Source organism: Nicotiana tabacum, chromosome 3, assembly GCF_000715075.1.
Source record: "Nicotiana tabacum cultivar K326 chromosome 3, ASM71507v2, whole genome shotgun sequence".
Taxonomy (NCBI): domain Eukaryota; kingdom Viridiplantae; phylum Streptophyta; class Magnoliopsida; order Solanales; family Solanaceae; genus Nicotiana; species Nicotiana tabacum.
In genome coordinates this window covers 12969215-12983221 of record NC_134082.1, presented here as the reverse complement: position 1 = coordinate 12983221, position 14007 = coordinate 12969215, and the positions used below count along the sequence as shown (strand labels likewise).

At 34.9% G+C, this 14007-nt stretch overlaps 1 protein-coding gene across 3 annotated transcripts; it reads left to right on the top strand.

Moving 5' to 3' along the window:
• Window positions 1-3353: 3353 nt before the first annotated feature.
• On the top strand, window positions 3354-13068 carry LOC107828552 (pumilio homolog 2-like). Of its 3 annotated transcripts, none has more exons than XM_075249226.1 (11): window positions 3354-3587; window positions 3656-4487; window positions 6896-7274; window positions 7347-8268; window positions 8345-8486; window positions 8591-8698; window positions 8900-9112; window positions 9190-9300; window positions 10209-10403; window positions 12343-12517; window positions 12639-13068. In XM_075249226.1, the coding sequence occupies exons 2-11, from the start codon at window positions 3915-3917 to the stop codon at window positions 12674-12676; spliced, it is 2856 nt and encodes a 951-aa protein (XP_075105327.1). In that variant the 5' UTR covers window positions 3354-3587; window positions 3656-3914; the 3' UTR covers window positions 12677-13068. The 3 variants fall into 3 exon arrangements, with proteins under 3 accessions (XP_075105327.1, XP_075105328.1, XP_075105326.1); XM_075249227.1 differs by having other exon boundaries at window positions 3356-3587; window positions 3935-4487; XM_075249225.1 differs by having other exon boundaries at window positions 3432-3587; window positions 6896-8268.
• Window positions 13069-14007: the final 939 nt, after the last annotated feature.

The window sequence follows — 14007 nt, the reverse complement described above, 5'->3', positions numbered from 1 at the left end:
AATTGAATACCAACGTCACTTTATTTCTCTACAAATTTCTTTTTTTATTTTTATTTTTTTATCTAAAGAATTATACTAAGCAAATGTCTTAATATACAATTTAAAATCATGAGATTACCAACGAAGTTAGAACTAAGATAATCTGTTGACGTGTTATGTTTAATTTAGAGAAAATCTCATTTTATACCCATTAATTTCAAACTATTTATCCTTCAATGCCTAAGCCTAAAACTATTTACTACTCCTATCCATGCGCCCCAAATTATTCACCCGCCTTTATTATGTTCCTCTTCTTCTTCTTCCTCATCTTACCTTCCTCCAATTCAAACTCAACTCTCCATCCATCAATACCCTTCGACGACCTCGACAATTCATCGTTAACTACTATGCCAAGACTTGTTCTAAAGTTGAAATTGTCGTTGGCTCAGTAACCTCCTAGATGTTCAAAGATGCCCCTGCCTCTGGCTCTGCCACCATTCATCTCTTCTTTCATGATTACTTTGTTGAAGTGGTGCTATTATTTTGAAGATTATTTGATTCGATGTGGTGCTATAAAATATTGCTTATAGTATCTTCGAGTAAGCTTCCCAAATCTAAATTTTTATGTGTATTTGAATATACATCATTGTTGGGCTTGAAGCTCAATTTTATTTTTGAAGATTTCTTGTTTGATTCAAAGTGGGTGGCTAGGTGCTGTTAAATATTACTTATAGTACCTTCTGGAAGTTCATACTGAAATTTGATAGCATTTGGAGCTGATTTGAGGTGATTGAGATCGAAATTTTCAGTTGAAAATCGAAGAAAAATACAGCTACCTAACAATATACAGCTACAATATTATACTATAGAAGTATATAGTTATACTGCAATAGTATCCCATTATAGTATACAATATAGTGTTATGGTATACTGTAATAATATGCAAGATATTGTAACAATATGTTGTAATAGTATACAATATACTATAATAGTATACTTATTACCCGAAAATTCACTTGCTTTTTCCCTTTTAATTTGTTTTAAGCTTTTACCCAGCGTGAGGGGCAAATTGAAAATGCAAAAAAAAATAAAAATTATAGTATGCTATATGATGTAACGATATACTCTTACAATTAGATCCTTTTAGAATTTTTTAAATTTTTTTATTGACAACCGATATTATTTCAGTTTAATAATTGAATAAAAAAAATTAACTCTTTGCGTACAATTGTATACCCTATTGGTATAACTATATACTATACTGGTATCATGTGTTAGTTAATATTTTTTGGTTGTATTAGCTACATTTAATTGGTACACAATTTGATCTTTTTTTAGTAATAATATAAAAAAAGGAATAATAACAATAAAAAAAGAGGTTAAATGAAATTAGAAAAGGAAAAAAGAAAAAAATAAGAAGAAAACGAGAAAAAAGAAAAGGAGAAAAGAAAACAAAAGAAAAAAGAAAAGAAAAGAAGCATAGAAATAAAAAAGAATTGGAGAATAAAGAAAAAATTTCCCACAAAACCTATTATGGGTAAGAAATGTAATTAGTTTATGGGTAGGAAAATAAATGGGTAGACAAGGATAAATAGTTTTATTTTTGTGGGTAACTGTGTTAAAACCCCTTTAATTTATTCCTATCTTCTAGTGAAAAAAAGAAGAAGATCAAACTTATACTATGAACGAAAAAAAATATTATTTTGTGTTAGTATGAGTGTTCATAAAAAACGAAAAATTAAATCAAACCAACAAGAAAATTGATATTTTTGAAAATCGATCAAATTTATTCAGTTATAGCTTTAAGAAAAAAATTACTGAAAAAATCAAACCACAACGACTATCAAATTTATTATTACATATATATATATATATATATATATATATATATATATATATATATATATATTTATATATATATATATATATATATATGGTACATATTAATAATTGCGCTTCTAGTTGGTAGTTTAGTTTTTTGCCTTTATAATAATTTAGTATTTACCTTTATATTTTAGTTTGGTTGGTAGTTTGCTAAGTCATGAATTTGTTTCATATTAAAAATAACATGTCTTTAGTTGAGTTCTTAAATTATTTATCATTATTTAGTTTAATTTAATTATCATCAATATATAAATAATATTTGTCTCAAAGAGTAATTAGTTTGATAATGTTATGTTAGAATGTAGTTGTCAGAATATGTACTCGGTAATGTATATCTCATATTTAAGAAAATAACGAAAAAATTGAAAACCGACAAAAACAGCATAAACCGAATTGATAAAAATCCACTTAAGTGGTATAAATATCCCTACATGTTAGTATGTTTAACCTACTACCAGAAGCGGCTGAACCCCAAGGCAGGTAAGGTAAGAGCTTTAGGCCCCATAAATTTAAAGGCCCCACTTTTTAGTAGTTTTAGGTTTATATATTTATTTTTCTTTTAGAAAATTTAAGTATTTAATGTGAACAGCTATAATTTTGCCGTGGAAAAGGAAAATAAAAGTTTACTTTTAATGTATTTAATGTGAACAATTATTGCATATTGGGGATATGAATTATTACTTTTTACCATCTTTGCCTTTTTGGGATTGACTTCTTTTTTTTTTCATATTTTTTCACAACTACAAAGTTGAAACCTTCTTGCCTTCCTCTTTTCTACGTTAAAAGCTTTATGATAATTCTTATTCCTTCCTGTTAAAAGAACTACAAGACTCTTATGATCCTTCTTTGTGGATAAAATACAAAGTTGGTAAGTACAAAAAAAAATTTAATGATAAATTTTTTCTTTTTTTTCAAGCATTTCTTTTTTTGCATGTTGTACTTGGGAATGATTATCTACAAGAATGATTTTACAGGTTTTCAAGCACAAAAGTATTAACAAGTTATTTGGGATCAACTTATCAATTGAATCAGGTTCTATTTTTCTAACTTTTGGCTATTTTTTTAATCTAAAATCTGTCATTTTTTATATTTTCACTTTATCGGTTATGTAAAACTTCAAAAAAAGAGAAGAGTTTAAACTTTAAATTAACTTTATTAATTTGCCTAGAAAAATGGATTTTAAATAAAATATATATAATTTTTTTTAAAGGAACTTAAGGCCTTCATTACAGTTTGACTTTAGGCCCCGAACTGTGTTGAGCCGCCTCTGCCTACTACATCATATTAATTATTAGTTTTATTATATTACTGATTACTATTTTATCATAAATTTGATCTGTGGCATAATTGTATAAATATTTTTAAATTATCTTAACACTCTTTTAAGTATTTGACTTTGTTTTAGTAGGTACAGCTCTCAAAACATAGGCTAAAGAATTTTTTCCTCTTTTATGCTCATATAAACACCTATGGAATAAAACTTTTTTTTCGCATTTAATCATTTCTTACCTAATACTTACTTCAAAAAACAAAACCCTAAAAGGGATTGATTCGCCGCCAGATTTTTTATTCTCCTGTCTCCCATTTAACCTTCATCACCTCTCTTATTAGCTAACAGTTTTCTTTACCTGCTCTATGTTGAGAAAAATGAACTTTCTTGGAGTTTAATTAGTCAAAGATGGGATTTTTATCAACACCAAAGCTTCAATTTTCAGCTTATACATGTAGGTTTTTGTAGTTTTAAGGTTTATATGATAAAGTTTTGACTCTTTTACCTTTCTTTGGTTGCTAGGTTTTGTGGGTACTGATTATATTTGTTGTAGAATCGAGTATATAATTGGTGTTTGATCATGGAGTTTTCTTGGTACTATTTTATTTGATCAAAGATTGGATTTTTATGAGCTTAAAGGTTTGATTTTGAGGTTGTGCACGTGGGGTTTTGTAGTTTTTAAGGTTTATATATATGACAAAGTTTTGATTTTGAATAGCTTTCTTGGGTTGTTAAGGCTTGTGGGTATTGATTATATTTGTTGTGGAATTAGTGAGTGAAGATGGTATCTGATTTGGGTAGGAGACCGATGGTTGGGAACAATGAAAATTCATTTGGAGATGAGTTTGAGAAAGAGATTGGGATGTTACTTCATGATCAGCGAAGACAAGATGCTGACGATCGCGAAAAGGAGCTGAATATGTATAGAAGTGGCTCAGCTCCACCTACTGTTGAGGGTTCATTGAGTGCAGTAGGCGGATTGTTTAACAATAATGGTTTCATGTCTGAGGAGGAGCTTAGGTCTGATCCTGCTTACTTATCTTACTATTACTCGAACGTAAACCTTAATCCTAGGTTGCCTCCTCCACTTTTGTCCAAAGAAGATTGGCGGTTTTCACAGAGGTTGCAAGGAGGGAGCTCCGCTATTGGTGATAGGAGGAACGTAAACAAGAATGATAATAATGGTAATGGTAGGAGGTCACCCATGCCTCCAGGATTTAACTCGAAAAAAGCAGAGACCGAGAACGAGACGGATAAATTGCAGGGTTCAGTGGAATGGGGTGGTGATGGGCTGATTGGTTTGCCGGGACTAGGACTAGGTAGTAAAAAGAAGAGCATTGCTGAAATATTCCAGGTGCATGCTTCAAACTTTATCTAGTGTTTTATTTATTTATTTATTACAATTTCAACAATGACTATTGGATGTTATGTTAGATTCCAAGATTCTGGTATTAAATGCTTTTGAAAGTGCCGCAATTAACAATTGGTATTTAATGCTTCATGAATTTAGCTCATTTATGTTACTGCCCAAATGGTATGTTTGGTGTAGAAGGAAAAAAGTTCAACAAGTTCCCTTGAGGTGTTTTGGCTGGATTTGGCATTTTTGAATTGTGGAAATATTTTATTGTTGTGGCATGAATGCTAGGTGATAGTCGATTCATCTTCCCATTAAACCGCTTTGTTTACATGATGGTTTGGTAGACACGTAACTCCATTTCGCTCAATAATCGTTGCTAAGCTGATGAGATCTGAGGCAGTTTTGCATCTCCGAGGCCAACAATTTAGCATTATGATTAAAGGGGCACCTTCAAAATTTGAATTTAATTTCTCTCTATTTATTTATTTATTCCTTTCTATCTCAAACTTTTTATATTGACAATCCATCTGGACATATATGACATAAATAAGCATTTTTTGTTCCATATATGAAATGGTCTATGCGATCACATGATAAAAACAAAATATTGTGACAATCTAAATTGCTCGGACTCTTCACTTTCGGTGCCGCACCTGTGTCGACACAACGTGGGTATGGGATCCGTACCTGGTATGGTCAACCGATTTTGGATACTTTGACCAAAATCAACGGATAAATTCGGGAAGATGCAATGATTTTTTGAAATCAAAATAAAGGCTAGGGTGAAATTGAAGAATGGAATACTTTGTATATAAGAAATTTCTATGTTAGTCCTTTTTTTAGTCTTCTTCTCGGGTTCTCCTCTTGATCACTATTTTCTTCTCTCTGGAACACCTTGTATGTTTTCCAAATAATGTCTCATAATTTAGACATATTTTTATAACTCTACCTTAAGATATTTAAATTATTTTTAGCCGAATCCCAGCACCCGTATCCATATTTGAATCCGTACCGCCGAATCTTAAAATTTAGATCATGAAGGATCCGACCTCTAGATCTGCATCCGTATCAGACATCCGCACCCGAGTCCGAGCAACTTAGGTGACAATTAATGATATCAAGTGCGTGATTGGCTTTGAGAAAGTGTGGCCCCAGTGTATTCTAATAAGATCAAGCATATCATGTCAATCGGGACAATGTTGCATTTCCTTGCTTACTAGGCATGAAAACACCCTTTAGTTCATAGGCGATAAAAGATTCTGATATTGGGGGGGGGGGTCTATTATTTCATATGCGGGACTTGTTTTTTGCATTCGCAGGCTATGTTGCGCGGACCTTGCAAAAATGGTGCCGGGTGCGCGTCGGATCCTCCAAAAGTAGTGCATTTTTGGAGGATCCGACACGGGTGTGGCAACATTTTTAGAGAGTCCGCGCAACATAGTTCGCAGGATAAGAGCAAAATACTGTAACAATTGATGATAGTCTATTAACGATGTTGCATTTTTATGTATACTTAGTATAATGCAGTAAGTTCATAGGCAATATAAGATACTGAAATTGCTATACTAAGTATAAAATAGAAATTTCTTATGTTGCGAATATGTATTCGTTTATAGTGCCCGGTTGTGTTCCCCTTAAAGAAAGTAATAAACAGCTCTATCGTTGTGTTCGTCTAAACATTACTAGCTGAGGAGTCAAATGTTCCTTTCCCTTTTGGGTATATTCACCCATGTCCGGACTTCCGGTCCTACCTACACTTCAAATTTCTGAATGGGCGGATGTGCTCCATCCTTCTCCCATCCCGTATAGTGTGATCTATAGTTTCTCTTTTCATGTTATATCTAACTGGTTTTGCAGGTCAGCGGAGTTTCTGTACTCTATAAAGGGTAGTTTTGGATAATTTGTGAACCTAACAAAGTATAATCTTAGATGAAATGGATCAAGACATCTGTTTACTGCATGGCGTCTGATTCATTGTACTGTTGTTATGTTGCTAAGGGCATTTCCTTTTACCTTTTCTAATTTTGGATTTCCACATTTTTGAGTTCCAATAAATCGACACCTTCCATAATATTTGTTTGTAGTGTTAATTTTTCCTTCCAATTATAAAATAAGTGGCCGAAATTTGTTACTCCTTCTGTTTTAATTTATGCGTCTTGCTTTCCTTTTTAGTCCATCACAAGATTCAAGGGTGTTTTGGTACATTATACACATCTTTAGTTTAATCCATAAGATTCAAAAGTTTCCGTACTTTTTTTAAACTCCGTGCATAATCAAACTTAGACACATAAATTTAAATGTAGGGAGTATTATTTTGTCTTAGGAGTAACTTTTTTTTACGTTTAACCTGTGAGAAAGAGAGTTTAACATGGTCATCTGATGGGTTTTAAACCATGGTAATCCAGGATGACTTCAGCCGTGTGTCTCCTGCTCCTGGTCACCCTTCGCGGCCAGCTAGCCGAAATGCCTTTGACGGAAGTGGTGATGCAGCAGAAGCTGAGCTTTCGTTTTCTTCTTCAAAGCCTTTAAGGTCTGGATCAAGCACACAAATCCCATCTGATGAGGTGGCTGCTTCCTATTCATATGCTGCTGCTTTATCAAGAAGTACCACTCCTGATCCCCAACACATTGCGAGGGCTCCTAGTCCTTGCCTTACTCCTATTGGTGGAGGGAGGGTAGTCAATTTAGACAAGAGAAGTGTCAATAGTCCAAATTCATTTAATGGTCACACAACTGAGTCTTCAGAGCTTGTTGCTGCTTTGTCTGGCATGAATCTATCTAATGGTATGTCCGATGAGATCATTTCTCAGATTGAACAGGACATTGGTTTTAATACTATCCTCACCAATCTTGCAGGTGGGCAAAATAACACGAAGCAGCATGAATTTTTTAAGCAATCTGAATCCCCACAGTTTAATATGGCTTCTACTGTTCAGTCTGCGAAAGTACCATATTCTGTCGGCTCAGACCTTAATAGTTCTAACCGCCAAGCTGCTTTCTCCAATAGTTCATACCTCAAAGGATCCCCAACATCTGGATTGAATAGTGGAGGTGGCGTACTTTCTCAATATCCACATTTGGATAGTCCAAATTCATCTTTTTCTAATTATGGTTTGAGTGGTCATCCCCTCAGTCCAATGTCAAGCCATCTTGGCAACTATAATTTGCCACCTTTATTTGGAAATGCTGCTGCTGCATCAGCTATGGCTGTACCTGGATTGGACTCGAGAATCCCTAATTTGAGTGCTGCAACCGCAGAGCATAATCTCAGCAGAATGGGAAATCAAATGGGTGGGCCATCATTCGTGGACCCTATGTATCTTCAGTACTTGACAGCTGAATATGTTGCGCAGGTTGCTGCTCTTAATGATCCTTCCTTGGACAGGAGCTACATGGGCGGCAATTCGTATGTAGACTTGCTTCAGAAAGCTTATCTTGGTAATAATGTTCTACCTCAGAAATCTCAATACAAAAGCAGTGGTTCAGGTCATCATGGCTATTATGGAAATCCTGCGTTTGGAGTTGGCTTGTCATATCCTGGAAGTCCTTTAGCAAGTCCTGTCATCCCAGGCTCTCCAGTGGGACCTGGTAGTCCTATGAGGCATAGTGATTATAATAATATGAGACGAATGAGAAACATAGCTGCAGGTGTCATAGGACCATATCACTTGGATAATATGGAAAACAGCTTAGCATCCTCCTTACTGGAAGAGTTCAAAAGCAACAAGACCAGGTGTTTTGAACTATCAGAAATTGTAGGGCACGTTGTTGAGTTTAGGTAAACTTGCTCTTATGTGTTTTTTTTCTACTTGAACTAGCCTCGATTCTAATACTTATATATCATCTATGATCAGCGCTGACCAGTATGGGAGCCGATTCATTCAGCAAAAGTTGGAAACTGCCACCACTGAGGAGAAAAACATGGTGTTTCAGGAAATTTTCCCCCAAGCTCTTACTTTGATGACTGATGTCTTCGGAAATTACGTAATCCAGAAGGTATGTGTAATTCTATGGAGTATAGATTGAAGTTGAGGTGCATGATCTTCCAATCTGTCCTGTTTCTCTTTAATTGGATTGTAATATCCATATTTCTCTTGCAGTTTTTTGAACATGGAATGGCATCTCAGAGGAGAGAATTAGCTGGCAAGCTCTTTGGGCATGTTTTAACACTGAGCCTTCAAATGTATGGTTGTCGCGTCATACAGAAGGTATACCAAATTGAATCTAGAAATGCTCATTCACACTTAAGCTTCATAAAAAAAAAATGCTCATGCACACTTAAGTGTTAATCTTTTGCTTTGGTTCTTATTCTGATACACTAAATATTGCACCAACCAGTGGGCTCCCTTCTCAATATCTGAGTTATGTTGAGTTGAAAATTGTGGTAAAATGTTTGTTTCACTATACAGGCAATAGAAGTAGTCGACGTGGACCAGAAGATCAAAATGGTGGAGGAGCTTGATGGTAATATCATGCGCTGTGTACGAGATCAGAATGGAAATCACGTCATTCAGAAATGTATTGAATGTGTACCAGAAGATCACATTCAATTTGTCGTCTCGACATTTTTCGGACAAGTTGTTACTCTCTCCACCCATCCATATGGCTGTCGAGTAATACAGGTAGATGAGTAATGTGTCTTATCCATTTGGGTTGGTAATTTCAGTTTGATATTTACTAATATTCCTTCATCTGTCAGAGAGTATTGGAACACTGTAGCGATCCAGAAACCCAAAGTAAAGTGATGGAAGAAATCTTGGAATCTGTAAGCATGTTGGCACAAGATCAGTATGGTAATTATGTTGTTCAGGTATGGAATACTCACTATCTATATACTGGCGCCTTCGCTGTCTTATTTAGAAGTAACTATTTCCATTTTCTTTTTCATGAGTTAGTAGTTCGTTTTATCATGTTGTATTCTACACAGTATCCTCACTTCTTGATTATTATGGAGCAATTCGTAAAATGCATCTGAGTTGACGATTCCTGAATTTGTTGTTGATATGGGCACATGTTTTGCTTATTTTCAAATTATGGTAATATTGCGCATTTCGTTTCATTATTTGATTCAAGGCTCTTTGTCTTGCTTTTTTATGATGTACTAGGAAAACATTTTTGTGCCACTGTAAATTCCAAAATGAGGTCATTGAATTTATTATAAAGGCATTTGGTTGGAGAAGTGAAATCTTTTGCAATTTTTTTTTCAATTTTGCGTGTTTTGTTTGTTTGCAAAGTGTTCTTTTCTTTTTCCTTCAAAATTTCAACTTCTTTGGAAAACTAAAAGTATATATTTTTTGCCCCCCCACCCTCCCCCCCCAAAAAAAAAAAGTTTGGAAATTGAGATAGTATTTGCAAAAAAAATTCAATCAACTTTCAAACTGCATGCACATTCACCTGGTTCTCTAGTGCTGCCAATGTATGCTACTGCCCTTAACATGATGCTAAATGGGGAACCTAGTACATGTTCTGGCTGGAAAAAAGGTTATTAAGCAATGGTATTACCCTCTTTGATACAGCAAAAACCTTCCTTTGTTGCTGCCTTCCATTTTGTTTGCTAAAGCACTAGTGATTGAAGAAGCTCCTTTGGTCAATTAAACTTTTCTTTGTGCTAACAAGACTTTGCTATATTAGCAAACATGTCTTTCATTCCTATACTGAGCTATAATGACCTTGTTTTCCTTTTTCTTCCATTTGTTGTTTTAAATGCAACACTTGCAGCATGTATTGGAGCATGGGAAGCCGCATGAGCGCTCTATTATAATTCAGGAACTAGCTGGGAAGATTGTGCAAATGAGCCAGCAGAAGTTCGCCTCTAATGTTGTTGAGAAGTGTTTAACTTTTTGTAATTCTAGTGAACGACAGCTACTGGTGAACGAGATGCTTGGTACGACTGATGAAAATGAGCCTCTTCAGGTTTGTCTAAACTTTAGCCTTGGGTTAAGCAGGATGTTGATTTCGATATGGTTATTGGGTTCATAATTTTTGTTACTCCTGCTACTTTATTTTGTCCCCCCCAAAAAAAGGGATCTTTTTTATACACCTAATTGCATGGAAACAATGTAGTTCACTAGTTTGTGCATTCGCTGAGATTTGATTTTAACCTCTTGTATGGTTCGCCAAAAAGGCCAACTCTTGCTTAGCAGGCATGATTCAGGATAGTTTGGAGCATCAGAATAGGATGATTAAACCTACAAAATTTATGAACTAATGATATTTATCTTTTAGTGGGTCCCTTGTCAGGACACTGCCTCTGCCTGGCTCACCTGTATCTGTTGAGAAGCATAGCATTGCCTTCTTCCTTCCTTCCTTCCCCCTTGTAAATTGAGTTCGGCGACCTCTCAGGATTAATCACTAAGACAGCTAGCTGTGAGATCATTAGGACTAAGTTTGGATAGGCTATGAGTCACTTAAAAGGTTGAAGTTGGAAGAAAAGAGACTTAATAGTTAACCTGGATGGTATGGTCATAGCTGATATCTGATATTGTGTGGCACATACTTTTGAAAAGCAAGAAGTGTTTGGAAGATGAGGTCATTGAACGGTCATTCGTCAAGCATGCTTCATCTGTAAGTCAGGTTTCCTGCCTCTGAATTTAAGTCATTAGACCTTCTAAAGCAATTGTGCTTTATGTCAAACCGAAATTATGGAGTCTTCAATTAAATCAAACTAGATGGCAAGAATGATACATGCCAGCGCGCCAGCTACTACATCTAAACCTCTCTATTGGACTTCCCCTTGACATGTTTGAAAGGACGTGAGAACAAAGATGCATGGTGATGTCGCATATCAATGTGTTTAATTATTCACCATTTCCAAGCAAATCACATATTGGCAGCAGAGAACCACTGGATTTTCTGACATTCATATTATGCTCGTGCTTTTGGACATTCTGGCCTGTTCCTCCCCCCTTTAATTAGATATAATTCATATGCGTTGTGACCCTGTAACACTAGACTTTGGATGCTGAGACTGTTGTCTTGGAAAACAAGAGTAAGAGATGTCTTGGAACATTGGTAGTTCCCTAATTTCTGTAGGACATCGCTCTTAAAGAAATAGTCCTAGTTTTTGAAGCGGAAGAATTACTGCGAGCTTGTGAGCTAGTCTTCTTGAACTATATTCCAGTTGGACTTCTTGAGCTTGTGATGGATACAGGACTTTTATGCCCTACCTCGACTGACTTGGGATTATGGCGGAGTTGGTTGATTGATGAGTTTCTACATTGGGATCTTCCTTTTTTCCCACCTTCTACCTTTTCTCAATGATCTCACTTTAGATTTGACCCACATTAAGTATCCCAAATACGGAATGTTTTGCGGATGGACCACCTACAACTTCATGTCGTTTAGCTAAGAAGAAATCTTTTCCTGAAAGCTTTTTGCTAAAACATTTCTGCTGCTAATATAAAAAAATAAATTAATTGTACCATTTCAAGCTCCATTGTAGCCTGAAAACAGCGCTACCTACTTGTTATTTAATACGTTTAGTTAGAGGCTCAAGATTTTTGCTGGACAAATATTTACCTAAGTGTATGCCAAAAGGATTTCCTCAAATGTCATGAATTAGTTTTCTAACCCTTGCTTTGTCCATGTTAAGCTATTCAATCATGAAATTCGGACCTTAGTAATATTTGCGTTTTAATTTTTGCATCTATGGGGATAGAGTTCATCTTGGGAATACAGCCACTGAGCTACATATATAGGTGATTTTGATTTTGATAGTGGTGGCATTTAGTGCATCATATAAATTCTTACAGTCTTGTTTCTCATGCTCTCATTTCCCGGTAGAGTTAAAAATCGAGACGGTTTGGTTTCAAATTTTGCGCTGTGTTTCCTCATTTTTCGTCTTTTTGTCCAGGCTATGATGAAAGATCAGTTTGCAAATTACGTTGTACAGAAAGTTTTGGAAACTTGTAGCGATCAGCAACGCGAGCTGATCATGTCGAGGATAAGAGTTCACTTGAATGCTCTGAAGAAATACACTTACGGAAAGCATATTGTCGCGCGTGTTGAAAAGCTAGTTGCTGCTGGGGGTAAGCAGTTTCCTGTTTGCATTTGTCTGGAGCATTCAATGCATTGGTTATTCAACTTCAAATACGCTTTTTTAATCAGTTTCAACTGGCTATTAAATGATTTCGTTATGCTGTTTTGCAGAAAGAAGAATTGCTGCTCAGTCCCTAAGTCCGGCTTAGTCTTGTAGGAAAGAAAGTTGTACAGCTAACTGAGGCTTAGTTTGAGCTACCTATCTTCCTTTTCTTCCACATCTAGTGTTTTAGCTCCATACATGTCTTCAAAGGTATGGAGTAAATTGCAAATAAAGTTGTTACATGTACTAGAGAACTGTAAATTGTGTAGTTAAAACATAAAATCAGATATGCTGAAGCTCAGATGTCAAATATTCGAGATGGCTGTGCAGAGGAAGTCAAGTTTCCGGAGGGTGTAAAAAATATAAGACCGGCGAGGTAGTTTATATCAACGCGATTGTACAAATGTTGCCATGTGGAGAGTTGATGTTTAGGTGAGAACAGAAATTTCATGTATGGTATTGACAATTTTCTTTTATGGCTAGGTGTATTTTCTTTCATCTTTGGTTGCTGTCATTTTATGATAATTCAATGCTCCTGTATCCACTATTGGGATTAGTATTCTGGCGTTTGTGAGATTTTGTTGCAGTAGATACATACAGGCTACAGCTATGACAACAATTATCTTAAATTCCAAAGAAATTAGGGTCGGCTATGGCTTCTTACTGATCATGTTTCTCCATTTAAACTCATTTAATGTCAATATGACTTCAATAAATTAACAATTTGTTACAACTATATAGTATGAAACAAAATATTTGTTACTAATTAGCAGACATAAGAATGTGATTTGAATGAATGCTAACTCCGTGTTACTACCTTAAATGTTTAAATTAAGGGGTCGTTTGGTTGGGAAATAAGTTATTCCATGATTAATTATGTTGGGATAATTATTTCATCCTCCCATGGGGATAATAAAACACTACAATCCTAGGATTAATTCCGTGATTAGTTATATCACGATTTTATCTCAACTAAATGTGAGATTAATTCATCTCACATTTAATCTTGGGATTAATTATCCCTTATCTCTTGTAACAAACGTGGCCTAAAGGTTGAAGTTGTAAAAGCATAAGAGCCCAAAAGTTGTTTTCTTACTTCTTTTTTATATCCAAGAACAATGAAGTATAATAAGACGTATATGGTTAAATAGGTTCAGAATCGACAATGTAGTCAAACGCATACAATATTATGTATTATTATTATGCACAACCTCTTTGATCGTATGTGAATTTTCCATTTGAAAGTGGTAATTTATTTTATCAATATCGATGATAGTACACAATTTACCAAATAGAGTAAACATTACCATGTTATAGTGTATTAATAAATTTTTCCCCAAATCTCCCAAGCTTGAATGTTTTTATAGCGTAATCTACCGTCAGATTATAAAAGGACCTAGCTTTTTGCATGCAATAAGCATTGGATGTGTGAACTTC

What these genes read in the sequence shown, in the direction of transcription:
- LOC107828552 (XM_075249225.1), top strand. Translation starts at nt 3,915, where the DNA reads ATGGTATCTGATTTGGGTAGGAGACCGATGGTTGGGAACAATGAAAAT. An exon ending in GAAATTACGTAATCCAGAAG is followed by an intron (nt 8,487 to 8,590) that starts GTATGTGTAATT and finishes TTTCTCTTGCAG; the next exon opens with TTTTTTGAACATGGAATGGC. An exon ending in AAAGCTAGTTGCTGCTGGGG is followed by an intron (nt 12,518 to 12,638) that starts GTAAGCAGTTTC and finishes GCTGTTTTGCAG; the next exon opens with AAAGAAGAATTGCTGCTCAG.